Raw genomic sequence first — 14,498 nt, 5'->3', positions numbered from 1 at the left:
CGATGACGTAGTGTCCTTTGGATCCTTCCATGACATTGGGATACAACGAAAAACATCACAAACAAACATGTTCAGCTTAAAAAATGTATTTTTTGTGTTGGGCAACATGTTTCCTTGGGCTAAAAAAGGTCTGTTTTTTCTTGTTTGGCGTATATAAACCTCAGTACTTCTAACACTTTTCTGACACATTTACAACAAACGGTTCAGTGGGTTTTACTCCTATTCTCTGTAATGTCTTCTATCTGGACTTTGAGTGGGTTCTAATGACACCCCACCACATTAACAGGCCAACACAGCACTGTTTCCATTTAAATAAACATCTTGCTGATTCTTCGGGGCTGAACGCGCCCCTGTTTCCTCTTCTTCTCTCATGTGAGATAAACATGTTCAGGCTCTCTGCTGCCCCCTGCAGGAAACCAGCCACACATCAGCTTCCTCTCTCCACCCAGAACATGTTGGTTTATGAGCTGCTGTAGTGTTTGATATCTTAACAGTCACCTTGTATCAAAGATCTGTTAATATCGTTAATATTTAAGCAGTTCAGTCATAAAGTGCATGAACCAGCAACCTTTGGATTTGAAACGGCATCATATAACATATACATGTGGCATCTTAGTAAGAATCTGAGAAATATAAAGAAGAAAATTCAACTCAGTGTCACTATTACATGTCAGAAGTACATGTTGAGGTGTGTTTTTTTTATTTTATGTGAATTTATCTCAGATGGTGCTGCTGCTGCTGCAACAACTGTTAATGCATTTGCCACGTTGGTACATTAAAATTGTAATTCTGGTCGTAATTATGGGCTGAAATGAAAAAGAGGAAGAAAAAGCTGCTGCTGCTGGCTGCACCAAGACTGCACACACACACACACACACACACACACACACACACAGGTAGGGAGTCGGTTGGAGTCAAAGTCCAGCTCATTTTATCAGAGGACTGACGCTGAGGGGATCAGGGGATTCTGTCACCACAGGTAAGTCACTTTTTAAACAGAAAATATATGTTTTTTTTCTATGAGAATGACTCAATAAGAGGATTGTTACAATAAGAGAAAGTCTATAATTACTGGAGGCTGTAAGTATTTTAATTGAACTTGTTCCACTCTTATCATGTGATCAGTGGTCAGTATTTTAACTGTTGTTGGATTATTTAGACCATGTTTTACAGTGTTCTTTGTGTCTGAGCAGTTGTTAAAGTCAACATGTAAGGACAGACACAATTCCTTTATAAATAAATCTATAAAATATACCAGGATCTGATTCATCAGCACTGCACTGATAAAAAGGCTCGGAGCTAATCAGATCTGTGACTGTACGGACCAGGAGCCTTTAGCTTTATACGACTGCTGAGTAATTAAACCTTATCTTTAGTGGTTGAAATGTTCTGTCAAGTTATTTGCACAGAAACCTTTTTCATTCTACAACTGTTTATTCCAGTTTTCAGGATGTTTCACCAGAGGAACGGCTCAAAGTCTCTTTTGTGTTTGCGTTTCATCGCTGGGGTCCTTCTCCTGACGCACTATTGTGAAGGTAACACACATGCACATGCACACACACACACACACACACACACACACACACACATCATCATCATCATCATCATCATTAGGGTTTAGTGGCATTAGTGAAAATAAGTTATTAAGACTGGAACCACACGCTTCTGATTAAAAACCTTCAATTCTACTATCTGCTGTGACAAGCTGTTATAAGCAGTTATGGAAAAACATATTATTTCTTATTATTAATATTATTAGATAATAATAATAATAAATAATACATTTTATTTGGAGGCGCCTTTCTTGGCACTCAAGGACACCGTACAAAAAGATAGAAAAGATTCAGCAATAAAATACAATAAAATACACAGAATTAATAACAATACAATACAAAAGATAGATTGGACAGGGTAATTGTGATCAGAGGGAATAAGCAGTTTTAAACAGATGTGTTTTGAGTTGTGATTTGAAATGGGGGAGTGAGTCAATGTTCCTGAGTTGGGGTGGTAGTGAGTTCCAGAGGCGGGGAGCAGAGCGGCTGAATGCTCTGCTCCCCATGGTGGTGAGACGGGCGGAGGGGACAGACAGGTGTATTGAGGAAGAGGATCTGAGGGAACGGGAGGGAGTGGGAACATGGAGGAGGTCAGACAGATATGGGGGGGCGAGGTTGTGGATAGCCTTGAAAGTTACCAGGAGGACTTTGTATTGAATGCGGAACTGAACCGGGAGCCAGTGGAGCTGTTGGAGGACAGGGGTGATGTGGTGGATAGAGGCGGTTCTTGTAATGATGCGGGCAGCTGAATTCTGGACCAGTTGAAGTTTATGGAGTGATTTTTGAGGGAGGCCAAAGAGGAGAGAGTTGCAATAATCCAGACGGGAAGTGACGAGGCTGTGGACGAGGATGGCAGCAGTGTGGGGGGTAAGGGAGGGGCGGAGGCGATTGATGTTTCGTAGATGGAAGTAGGCAGACCGGGTAATGTTGTTGATATGGGATTGAAAGGATAGTGTACTGTCCAGGATGACACCCAGACTCTTAACCTGGGGGGATGGTGAAACAGAGGAGTTGTCGATGTTGAGGGAAAAGCTGTCGGTTTTGGATAGAGTGGATTTTGTGCCAATGAGAAGAACCTCTGTTTTATTACTGTTTAGTTTGAGGAAGTTTGAGGTGAACCAGGTTCTTATTTCAGAGATGCAATCGGTGAGGGAGGTGGGCGGGAGAGAGGACGAGGGTTTGGTGGTGAGGTAGAGCTGGGTGTCATCGGCGTAGCAATGGAAGTGAATGTTAAATTTTCGGAAGATATTGCCGAGGGGAAGGAGGTAGATGATGAAGAGGAGGGGCCCCAGGACAGAGCCCTGGGGCACACCTGAGGTGACGGAGGAGGGGATGGATTTGTGCGACTTGAGTTGAATGAAGTGAGTGCGGCCAGAGAAGTATGATGTGAACCAGTCCAGGGAGGTGTGGGTGATGCCAATGGAAGAGAGCCTGCTGAGGAGGGTGGTGTGACAGATGGTATCAAAGGCTGCACTCAGGTCGAGGAGGATGAGGATGGTGAGGAGTCCGGAATCAGATGCCATAAGGAGGTCATTGGTGATTTTGATGAGTGCTGTTTCGGTGCTATGGAGTGGACGGAAACCAGACTGGAACTGTTCATACAGATTATTGTGGGATAGGTGAGAGTGGAGCTGGGAGGCAACAGTTTTTTCTAGGATTTTGGAGATGAAGGGTAGATTGGAGATAGGGCGGAGGTTGTTGAAGTTGGATGGGTCAGCGCCAGGGTTTTTCAGGGTTGGGGTAATGGCAGCAGTTTTGAAGGGTGTAGGGACGGTTCCAGTGGTGAGAGAGGAGTGGATGATGGCAGAAATGAGGGGGACCAGAGAAGGGAGGCAGGCTTTGACAAATTGTGTGGGCAGGGGGTCCAGTTGACAGGTGGATGGCTTGGATGGAGGATGGGAGCTGGAAGGAGCAGAGTGGGTGGGTGGGTGGGGGAAGGTCAGCTGAGGTGCTGAGGTGAGGCAGTGATCCGAGGTTCTGGTGGATGTTTTTTATTTTTTCAGTGAAAAAGGACATAATGGCATTGCAGGAGGAGGTTGTGTATAAGTGAGGGGGGAGAGAGTCCTGGGGTTTGGTGATATTGTTAAGTAGGGAGAACAGTGACTTTGAGTTTCCTTCATTGGCGGTGATTAAACTGGAGTAGTAGTGGGTTTTTGTGCTGGCAATGGAGTCCTTATAGCGTAATGTGTGGTTATTGTACATGTCTTTGTGTATGGTGAGACCAGTTTTCTGGTGGAGTCGTTCAAGTTGCCGACCTTTGGATTTCATGAGGCGAAGATCGGGGGTGAACCAGGGGGTGGAGACGGTGAAGGAAACAGACCTGTTTTTTAACGGAGCAAGAGAGTCAAGAATATAATGGAGTCCATTGTTGTAGTGATAAACCAGATCATCAGGGGTGGATAGATTATGGATGTCAAGGAGGCCGGAGGAGTGAATAATTGAAGTGAGAGTGGCGGGGTTAATATTCTTTATATTCCGGTAAGAGATGAGGCGTGGTGTTTTAATCACGCTTGTTTTCTTTATTTTCTTGTTCATTTTAATGCCTGGTACAACTAAAGGTACATTTGTTGGTCAAATATAATGATAACAACAAAGAGTTTAATTTAAGAGGTGATATCTAAAATTTTCCATTGTTTACTTGATAATGGTTCTGGATATATATCTATCTATCTCTCTCTCTCTATATATATATATATATTGTTGTAATTATGCACCGGGGCGTCAACTATGTTGGGGTATCTGTTTAAAGATACCAATTGCCTTCATCAAGGATCACCAACAATGTTGGGGATTCAGGATGGCTCTTTTATGAATAAATGATGACCTTGCACAGGGCGTCAAATATATTAATAAAAGAGCATTATCATAAATGCTATCCCTTCCATAAGGATACCAAATATGCCGGAATGAACCTGAGCAACACTTGTGTGGATCTCACGGTTCAAAAGTGTGGTTGGATGGCTATAAGAATTATTAATAATTATCATAAACAATTATTAATTATAAGAAATAATATGACTTGATTTACTCTAAGTCAGCTCGTAAAATGGGGCACCATCTGTAAAACAGAAAAATATAGCCAATTCACCTAAATCAGTCTCATAAAGTTATTAAATTATCAATTCGGAACACTGATTATTAATTATGAATATAATTATAATCAAATTACCATATTAATATTTAATAGTGGTTGAAGGGATCGTGAATTCTTGACACAGCAGAGGCCAGCATATCATTCATAATGTACAACATTAAATAGACAGCATTCGTAATCAAAAGGTATTTATTCTAAACAAGTAAAGCAAATAAAAGCACACATCTATAACATAAGAACTACACTAAAAAAAGAGAAGGAAATGTGTGTGTGTGTGTGTGTGTGTGTGTGTGTGTGTGAGGGGGGTTGCCACTCCTCAAACAATGAGCTGTGTTCAGCTCCAGTTAATTTAATCAGTGTGTGAGCAGGTCAAAGGTTAGTATAGTTAGTTGCAGTAAGACTGACTGTCTGTATAAAGCAAGATTAACATACAACTTTGATCGTAACACGAATGTCACATAAATATACTTAAAACACACATATAAACCAAATCATTAATCACAGGTCAAATCCTAGTTGCTAAAGTCCTTGCTGATTTCTTATCTAAGCCCAGTTACATTACTCACGAGTCCGGTGAAAAAGGGGGGAGAAGCCTTTTCAGCAGAAGAGTGGAAGAAGGAAGTTGAGTTCAATAATTTTATTTTTAAACCTGGAAGGTGTCATAAATGCAGTGCATTCTGGGAACTGAAGTTCTTGAGAGGGGACAAAATGGAGGTTCTGCCATTTTGTTGAGTTGACTCAAGACAGTAGCTGTGTCCCAAAGTCAAGGAAGGATGCTCAAACGGCTGGATTTGAAGGACACTACGTCATCGACATCCGCCGAAGGACTGTCCCAATGTCGAGCCTGCTCCGGAGGACAGAGTCCTTCTTTTGCCCAAATTCCGAGGATGCATGTGTGTATCCTCCGTGCGCTCCAACTACCCATAAAGCATTGCGCACACCGGTCTACCGGGAGATTTAAAAATGGCGAGCGTAGAAACAGCGACGCCAGCGGCGCAATATGCATTTAAATATGTAGATATTTTCTTCCATTTTTACAAATATGTGTCAGAGTGCTGATGCCAAAGACACATCATGTCGTGAACTGATTTTGAAATTGCGGCGCTGAATTTATTTATTTATGTATTTATTTATTTTTATTAAACTGATAAGAACTACACTTGATCTTAGCCAAAAGGCCGAGAGCGGCGCTGAATTTAAGCAGGATGTCCAATTACGCAATGACGCACAGCTGCACACTCCGAAGGAATTTGGAAACAACTCCCAGATCTGCACACCCAAAGGTTGGATTATTGAACCCATGTTCATTGCAACCACCAGGGAAGACTTCCTGAACAAACAGGAGCAAGCAAAGCTTAATTTGCAAAACGGGAAATTATTGAAACCCGGCCTGCAACTAAATCAGCAAAGAACGGCTTGATTCCAGCCTGAAACCAAACCTCCTCACGACCCTTTTCTTCATAATCCTTCACATGTATGGTGGTTATCGTGGTGTCATTATCTGTGGCGTGGTCTGATCTTCACTGATTAGCTGGATACGCTTCAAGACTCTAGCTCTGGCGTACTCTGCTGCTAATGGTTCAGGTCCTACTTACATCCAGGATCTTGTCAAACTCTACACTCCTGCCCGTCCTCTCCACTCTGCATCAGCCAAACAGCTGGCGACTCCCACCCTGCTGGGTCAACTCGCCTCAAAACCTCCTCCAGACTTTTCTCTGTCTTGGCTCCCAAATGGTGGAACGAGCTCCCCACCGACATCAGGACCTCAGACAGCCTGTACATCTTCCGCCGCAGGCTTAAGACCTTCCTCTTCCAACAATACCTCGGTTAAGTCATGGTCTCCTAACATATATATTAAAAAAAAATTAAAAATGCTCTTCTTCTTTTCTCTTCTTTTCTTCCTTAACATATAGCACTCCTTTAGCAATGACAGTTAGCTCTTAAAGTTATGTACTTACTTCATTCCTATAGTCTATGTTTAGTACCTTCAGGTTGAATGCACTTATTGTCAGTCGCTTTGGACAAAAGCGTCTGCTAAATGACATGTAATGTAAAATGACATGTAAAAAATCCTTGTGGTTCTACGACCTGACGGAGAGGCATGGGGACCCCTTCAGTCAGCTGAAGTTATGTTTTTTTGCCTGATAAAGTTATTAAATGTAAAGCCACCCGTCTCCTCCTCAGGTCAGTCCCAGATGGTCGGCTCCTCTCAGCCGATTCTGGCCACGATCGGCGCTGACATCACCTTACCGTGTCACCTGGTGCCTCCTGCTAACGTCGCAGCCAAGACGCTGGAGTGGGCCAGGTTCGACCTGAACCCCAGGTTTGTCCACGTGCGGCGTGACGGCATTGAGCTCCTGATCCAGCAGAACCCGTCCTATGTGGGGAGAACCTCTCTGTCCACTGACAAACTGAAGTATGGAGACATTTCACTGAAGCTCTCCAGAGTGAAGCTCTCTGATGCTGGACGCTACAGATGCCACGTCCCCTCTCTGGGGACATCAGAGTTTAACCTGACTGTTGGTGAGTGGACAGCACCCCGCAGATAATCTGAGGTAAATACAGTTGTATGAATATTGTCCCTTTGTCTTCAGGTTCTGTCTCGTCACCAGTCGTAGAGATTTCCAAAGTCAGCAGTGGAGTGCTGTTAGTGTGTAAGTCTGTGGGCTGGTATCCAGAGCCTGAGGTGTTGTGGCTGGACGGTGAGGGAAAGCTCCTCTCTGCTGGACCTACAGAGACAGTCAGAGGTCCTGATGACCTCTATACTGTCAGCAGCAGAGTGACTGTGGAGAGACACAGCAGCAGCTTCATCTGTAGAGTCCACCAGAGGGACACCAAGCAGATACGAGAGACAGAAATACTCATTAAAGGTGAAAAACTTGTTTTCTTACTGTGTTTTCAGCTTTTTTCCAGCAGTCAAGCTCAGCCTGTTAATGTGTTGTTGTTATCTGTTCTTGGTCATTTCAGAGGATGTGTTCATGCACCCGCCTTCTGCTGTTGTTCGGATCGTCCTGGTTCTTTCTGTTTGTGTGTTGCTTTCCTGCATTTCTGCAGGTTTCATTTTTCTTTGGACACGAAGACCAAAAAAAAAGAGTAAGTTGAAAATAGGAAAATGTTAGAAATATATCATTTATTGACTACTGTAGCAGAGGTGTTCTCCATTTCTGCAATTAGAGCTTTTATCTCAGAATTTTGTTCTATTGAAGTCACACATTTCTGTTTATGAGGCAATGCTTCAAAAATACAGTATGACTGAATGAAACATTTTCTTCCCTCTGCTTGTGTACAGATGATGAAACAGGAGAACAAGAGCAGCTCCTCAAAGAAAGAACAAAGGGTTTGGATGAGAAATTGTTACAGGAGAAAGAGGAAGAACGTAAAGATATAGATTATATGATTTCAGTATTGACTGAACAGAAGGAAGAACTGGATCCCTTGATAGAAAAAAACAAATCACAGGTGGAGGAAGAGATGACGAAGAATGAGAAGAAACTTAAGGAATTAAATCATCAATTATTTTTCAACAAAAATAAAAAAACATCAGAGATCAAATGTCAACTTGAAAACAAAAAGAAAGAACATGATGAATCCTTAAAGATCATTGAGGTGAGCCTACAGAAAACAGAGGAGGTTATTACAAAAATGAGAGAAAGGAAGCAGAAAGTAGAAAACCAGATTGATCAAATGAAAGAACAGCTTGAGGAGAGAGAGAGGGAGAGAGAGAAACAAGATGGTCAGTCAGAGCAGCAGGAGAGAGAAGAAGAGACCAAGAGAAACAAGGAGCCGTCAACTGAAACAGAGGCTCAGAATTAATCACAGATAAGAAATAATGTTCTGTTGTACTATTTTATACACATTTAAACACTTATTGTTTATGTTATATACTCTATATACTTTATATACTCTAGTCTTGTTTTCATTCATTGTTCTCTCATGTTTTATAACCACGACTGACTGATGTTTGACTCTATTTCATCATGTCGATCTTCTTGTATATTTTCTTTTATTGCAACTGAAAATGTCTGTGTTGGGATCTTGCCACATGTGAATCTTGGGTTCATTTGTAAATTTGGATTAAATGCAGCAGCATTTCTATTCACCTCTCAAAATGGCATTTCACCTCCATTTTGGTTCTCTGACAAGGGACAGTCAGATGTCTTTGTCCCATGATGCCCAGCGTGTATGACTCCTACAGATCACGTCATTGGTCAAGAGACCTGTGACATCACAGGTGGACCACTGTAAAGAGCCAGCACCAAACCTCCTCACAATGCGTTACTTCATAATCCTTCAGGTTTATGGACTGATATGTACTGGGCTTAAATAAGAAAACCAGCAAGGAATTAAATTCAAAGTATTTGACCTGTAATCATTGATTTGGTTTAGGTGTGTTTTTAAGTATAATTGTTGTAATATTTTGTGTGGCCACATCATTTGAAGTTGTATATTAATCTTGCTTTACAGAGACATTAAGTTGTGTGCTTTTGTTTGCTTTACTTGTTGTTGTTGTTTTTTAGAATAAATACCTTTTTGAAATACACACAGCCTCTTCTATGAAAAGCATTCCAAATTCCTTCAACCATTTACTAAATATGAATATGGTAATTTCATTAAGTCAATTATTAATCAGTGTTCCAAATTGATAGTTGAGTAACTTTATGAGACTGACTTAGTTGAAATGGCTCTTTCCTCTGTTTTACAGAGTGGTACCCCGATTGAGATGACTTGTGAGGCATCCTATAACTGTAACAGATAAAAACCCTACAATAATGGTGCCCCTGTGCAAGGAATCATTTATTTGTAATGAGGCATCCTAAAATCCCTACATCTACATCTAAACAATTAAAATAAAAGTTTCACTGTGGAGATTCAAATACAAATTCACTCTTTATGTTCATGGTTCATATAAACATGAAGTTTCTAAGCCCCGTGCTTGACAGTCACTGCAGGACTAACAAGTCTAAGTCTCTGCTTTAATAAAAATAACTACTGACCTGGTTTTCATGACACCTGATGGAATATTAACCGCTCATGCTATAATAAAACAATAAGCAGGTTGAAGAATCCAACATAAAACCTTTTGTTTTCTACATCATGTTTAAGGCCAAACTTTGTTTATTAAAGTTCCTTTAGAGTTTTAGTGTCTGTGGTGGCTCAAAGAATAAAGTGAGTTAATCGTTAATCTACCTGCTGCAATTAAACACACTTTACATACTGTATGAACACGTTTGAAGTCCACATCATTTCATTAGAGGACGTTGAAAAGGTGAGGCGACTCGCACACAGCAGGTATGTGGGATTTTTAAGTTTAAGAGGTTTCATCTGTTTTTAAAGGCTGTTATCATGATTTCTTTAAAGTGAATTCAACACATTCATATTATATTCACAAAGTATATGTACAGTACAGGCCAAAAGTTTGGACATACCTTCTCATTCAATGCGTTTCCTTTATTTTCATGACTATTTACATTGTAGATTCATCAAAACTATTAATGAACACATGTGGAATTATGTACTTAACAAAAAAGTGTGAAATAACTGAAAACATGTCTTATATTCTAGTAAGCAAAGGGTGGTTACTTTGAGGAATCTAAAATACAAGACATGTTTTCAGTTATTTCACACTTTTTTGTTAAGTACATAATTCCATATGTGTTCATTCATAGTTTTGATGCCTTCAGTGAGAATCTACAATGTAAATAGTCATGAAAATAAAGAAAACGCATTGAATGAGAAGGTGTGCCCAAACTTTTGGCCTGTACTGTACGTACATGTAGCACATTTCATGCTTCAGCTCACCTGATGGCTCCTGTGTTCTGTTGTCATGTTACTTCCTACAGTGTCCCCAGTGTTCCCATTACTGTCACAGTGGCTATATAGACAACTATGACTGGATTAAAGTTATTATAAAAGAATATTTATTCCCCCATCTCCTCCTGTAATATTAATTCTATCTGAAATTAGAGTTGTGACAAGCAAATGTGGAATTAGGTCACTGTTTGAGTGCATGCTATTTTAGATTAAACAGAAATGTTACTGCTAAAGATGGAACAGTTTTGCTTCATGTCTTTTTCTCTTATTTGTATTTCATTGACTCTCCGCACCCCAGGATGTTTCCCACTAAGGACAGACCTCTGAGCTGTCTCAGAGCTGCCAGTGTTCTTCAACACATTGCTGTCTTCCTTCTCCTGACACACTCTTCTGGAGGTAACTTACACAGATAACACACATAAAAAAGCATTATGTTATAACTGAGTATCTGTTGGCTATAGTTTGTCAGTTTACCTTCAAAGTCAGCCCACATTACCAAGACTTAATGCAGGAATATAGGAAAGACAATTTAACAGATATGAGATCATTCAATGTCACATGGAGGTCTGGGACAGGGACAGTGTAGAGGCAAACCAGGGTGGTGGTTCCCATTTTAAAAAAGATGCGGAGAGTTTGTTCTAATGACCATGAAATCACACTGCTCAGCCTCCCCAGGAAAGTCTACTCCAGGGTGCTGGAAAGGAGGCTCCGGCCGATTGTAGAACCTCAGATTCAGGAGGAACAATGTGGCTTTCGTCCTGGCCGTGGAACAACGGACCAGCTCTTTACCCTCACAAGACTGCTGCAGGGTCATGGGAGTTTGCTCATCCAGTCTACATGTGTTTTGTGGACTTGGAGAAGGCTTACGATCGTGTCCCTTGGGGGGCTTATGTTCCCAGTGGGTGTTGGCCTCCGCCAGGGTTGCCCCTTGTCTCCGATTCTGTTTGTGGTTTTCATGGACAGGATCTCAAGGCGCAGCTGGGGGGAGGAAGGGATCCGGTTTGGTAACCTTGGATTCGCATCTCTGTTTTTGCAGATGATGTGTTTCTTTTGACTTCATCAGACCCGAAGCGAAGCGCTAGGGATGAGAGTCAGCACCTCCAAGTCTGAGGCCATGGTTCTCTGCCGGAAAAAGGTGGACTGCCCCCTCTGGGTGGGGAGAGAGGTACTGCCTCAAGCGAAGGAGTTCAAGTATCGCGTTGTACCGGACCGTCGTGGTGAAGAAGGAGCTGAGCCGGAAGGCAAAGCTCTCGATTTACTGGTCCATCTACGTTCCAACCCTCACCTATGGTCATGAACTTTGGGTAGTGACCGGAAGAACAAGATTGCGGATACAAGCAGCTGAAATTAATTTCCTCCTTTGCATCGACAGGAGCCAGCTGTGGAGGTTCGGGCATCCGGTAAGGATCCTCGCGGGGGTGTCCTGTTAGAGGTGTTCCAGGTATGTCCAACTGGTAGGAGGCCCTGGGGAAGACCCAGAATGGTGGAAGGGTTATATCACTCGCATCAGGTCCCTCAGGAGGAGCTGGACGTTGTGGCTGGAAGGCCTTGCTTAGCCAGCTGCCCCCGCAACCCGTTTCCGGATAACGGCTGAAGATGGATGGATGGATGGATGGATGGATGGATGGGTTGGTGGATTTCCTGGGGTTTTCTAAAGAAAAGTAACCAGGACAAAGATATAAGATGTGATTTTGGTTATTCACCTACAGCCTGGGTGTACCTGTTCATGCTGCCCACAATCAGGATAAGGTTATCAACTACTGAAACTGTCATTTCCTTCCTTTGTTATCTCTTTACAGGTCAGTCAAACCTGATTTGTTCGTCTCAACCAATCATAACCCTGGCTGGTGGTGATGTTATTCTACCATGTCGCATTGATCCTCCCATGAGCGCCAGCTTCATGCCAGTGCAGTGGACCAGACCTGGTTTAGACCCAGAGTACATTCATCTTCGCCAAGACGGCCACATGGTGTATCAGAGTCAGAATCCACAGTTTAAATACCGCACGGCTCTGTTTCTGGATCAGCTGATCAACGGAAACGTCTCCCTGAGACTCTCCAGAGTGAAAGTCTCTGATGCAGGAAAATACAGATGTTTCATTCCTACATTATGGAAGGAAGCTTTCATCCAGGTCACCGTTGGTAAGTCAGGCAGTAAGTCTTTAGGAAGAGTTGGAGATGAGCTTCAGTCTCTGAGACGCAGCATCAAAACATATCACGTTCTCTTCTTCAGGTGCTGCCTCCTCACCCAGCATCAGCTCTGGGAGAACTGACACTGGAGTGCTGTTAGTGTGTAAGTCTGCTGGCTGGTATCCAGAGCCTGAGGTGTTGTGGCTGGACGGTGAGGGAAAGCTCCTCTCTGCTGGACCTACAGAGACAGTCAGAGGTCCTGATGACCTCTATACTGTCAGCAGCAGAGTGACTGTGGAGAGACACAGCAGCAGCTTCACCTGCAGAGTCCACCAGAAGGACACCAAGCAGATACGAGAGACACACATCACTGTTCCAGGTAAAAAAGCTTGTTTACTCACTTTCTTTTTCAGCCTTGTTCCAACAGTCAAGCTCAGCCTGTTAATGTGTTGTTGTTGATCTGTTCTTGGTCATTTCAGAGGATGTGTTCATGCACCCGCCTTCTGCTGCTGTTCGGATCGTCCTGGGTCTTTCTGTTTGCTTGTTGCTTTCCTGCATTTCTGCAGTTTTCATTTTTCTCTGGAAACGAAGACAAAACAAAAAGCGTAAGTTGCAAATTGGAAAATCCTATAAATATCATTTATTAACTGTTGTAGCAGAGGTGTTCTCCATTTTTGCCATAAGAGCTTTTATCTCAGAATTTTGTTCTATTGAATTCACACATTTCTGTTTATGAGGCAATGCTGAACAGAACATTTTCTTTCCTCTGCTTGTGTACAGATGATGGAACAGGAGAAGAAGAGCAGCTCCTCGAAGGAAGAATGGACACAAAGGGTTTGGATAAGAAATTGTTACAGGAGAAAGAGGGAGAACGTAAAGATATAGATCATATGATTTCAGTATTGACTAAAGAGAAGGAAGAACTGGATCCCTTAATAGAAAAACACAAATCACAGGTGGAGGAAGAGATGACGAAGAATGAGAAGAAACTTAAGGAATTAAATCATCAATTATTTTTCAACAAAAATAAAAAAACATCAGAGATCAAATGTCAACTTGAAAACAAAAAGAAAGAACATGATGAATCCTTAAAGATCATTGAGGTGAGCCTACAGAAAACAGAGGAGGTTATTACAAAAATGAGAGAAAGGAAGCAGAAAGTAGAAAACCAGATTGATCAAATGAAAGAACAGCTTGAGGAGAGAGAGAGGGAGAGAGAGAAACAAGATGGTCAGTCAGAGCAGCAGGAGGGAGAAGAGACGAAGATAAACACGGAGCTGTCGACTGAAGCAGAGACTCAGACCTTACAACCTGAAGAGACTTAATCACTGACAAGAAATAATATCGTTAAACTGTGCTATTTTATACATATTGTTTATGTTTATATTCCCTTTTATTTTACAGTCTTTTTTTTATTCATTGTTGTCTCATGTTTTATAACTAACTACAACTGACTGATGTTTGACTCTCTGCTTCATCATATATATATATATTTTTACGGCAATTGAAAATGTCAGAAAATATTCATACAAACAATTAAAATAAAAGTTTTCACTGTGAAGATTCAAATACAAATTCACTCTTTATGTCCATGAGTTATATAAACATGAATATTTGTGTTAAAGTCTCTAAGCTTCATCGTGGACAGCCACCGCACGACTAATACAGTCTCAGCTATAATAATAATAACTAGAAAATTTCCTCTGGGGAAATTTTGAAAGGGCCACGGGGGCTACTGCCGGTGTGTGTACACTATGATGAGATTCTTCAGAGATTTCAAACTATGCCCTTTAACCTCAAAATGTGTGTGTGTGTGAGAGAGAAACATGTATGTGGAGGAGTGTGCGCGCATACGCGCGCATTTGTGTGTGTGTGTGTGTGTGTGTGTAGCGAAAATCGCATAAAGTTACC

The 14,498-nt window shown here is 41.9% G+C and overlaps 1 protein-coding gene across 1 annotated transcript; it reads left to right on the top strand.

Annotated features, from left to right (window-relative positions):
* The first annotated feature begins 680 nt into the window (after nt 1–680).
* Nucleotides 681–14,250, top strand: LOC131989282 (butyrophilin-like protein 2). The gene is made up of 11 exons (XM_059354472.1): nt 681–688; nt 1,706–1,749; nt 6,817–7,170; nt 7,242–7,517; nt 7,615–7,674; nt 7,937–8,023; nt 12,258–12,599; nt 12,691–12,966; nt 13,067–13,114; nt 13,368–13,460; nt 14,213–14,250. The coding sequence occupies exons 1-11, from the start codon at nt 681–683 to the stop codon at nt 14,248–14,250; spliced, it is 1,626 nt and encodes a 541-aa protein (XP_059210455.1).
* Nucleotides 14,251–14,498: the final 248 nt, after the last annotated feature.

Source organism: Centropristis striata, chromosome 17, assembly GCF_030273125.1.
Source record: "Centropristis striata isolate RG_2023a ecotype Rhode Island chromosome 17, C.striata_1.0, whole genome shotgun sequence".
In the NCBI taxonomy this organism is placed as follows: Eukaryota; Metazoa; Chordata; class Actinopteri; order Perciformes; family Serranidae; genus Centropristis; species Centropristis striata.
This window is presented reverse-complemented; position numbering and strand designations above follow the sequence as displayed.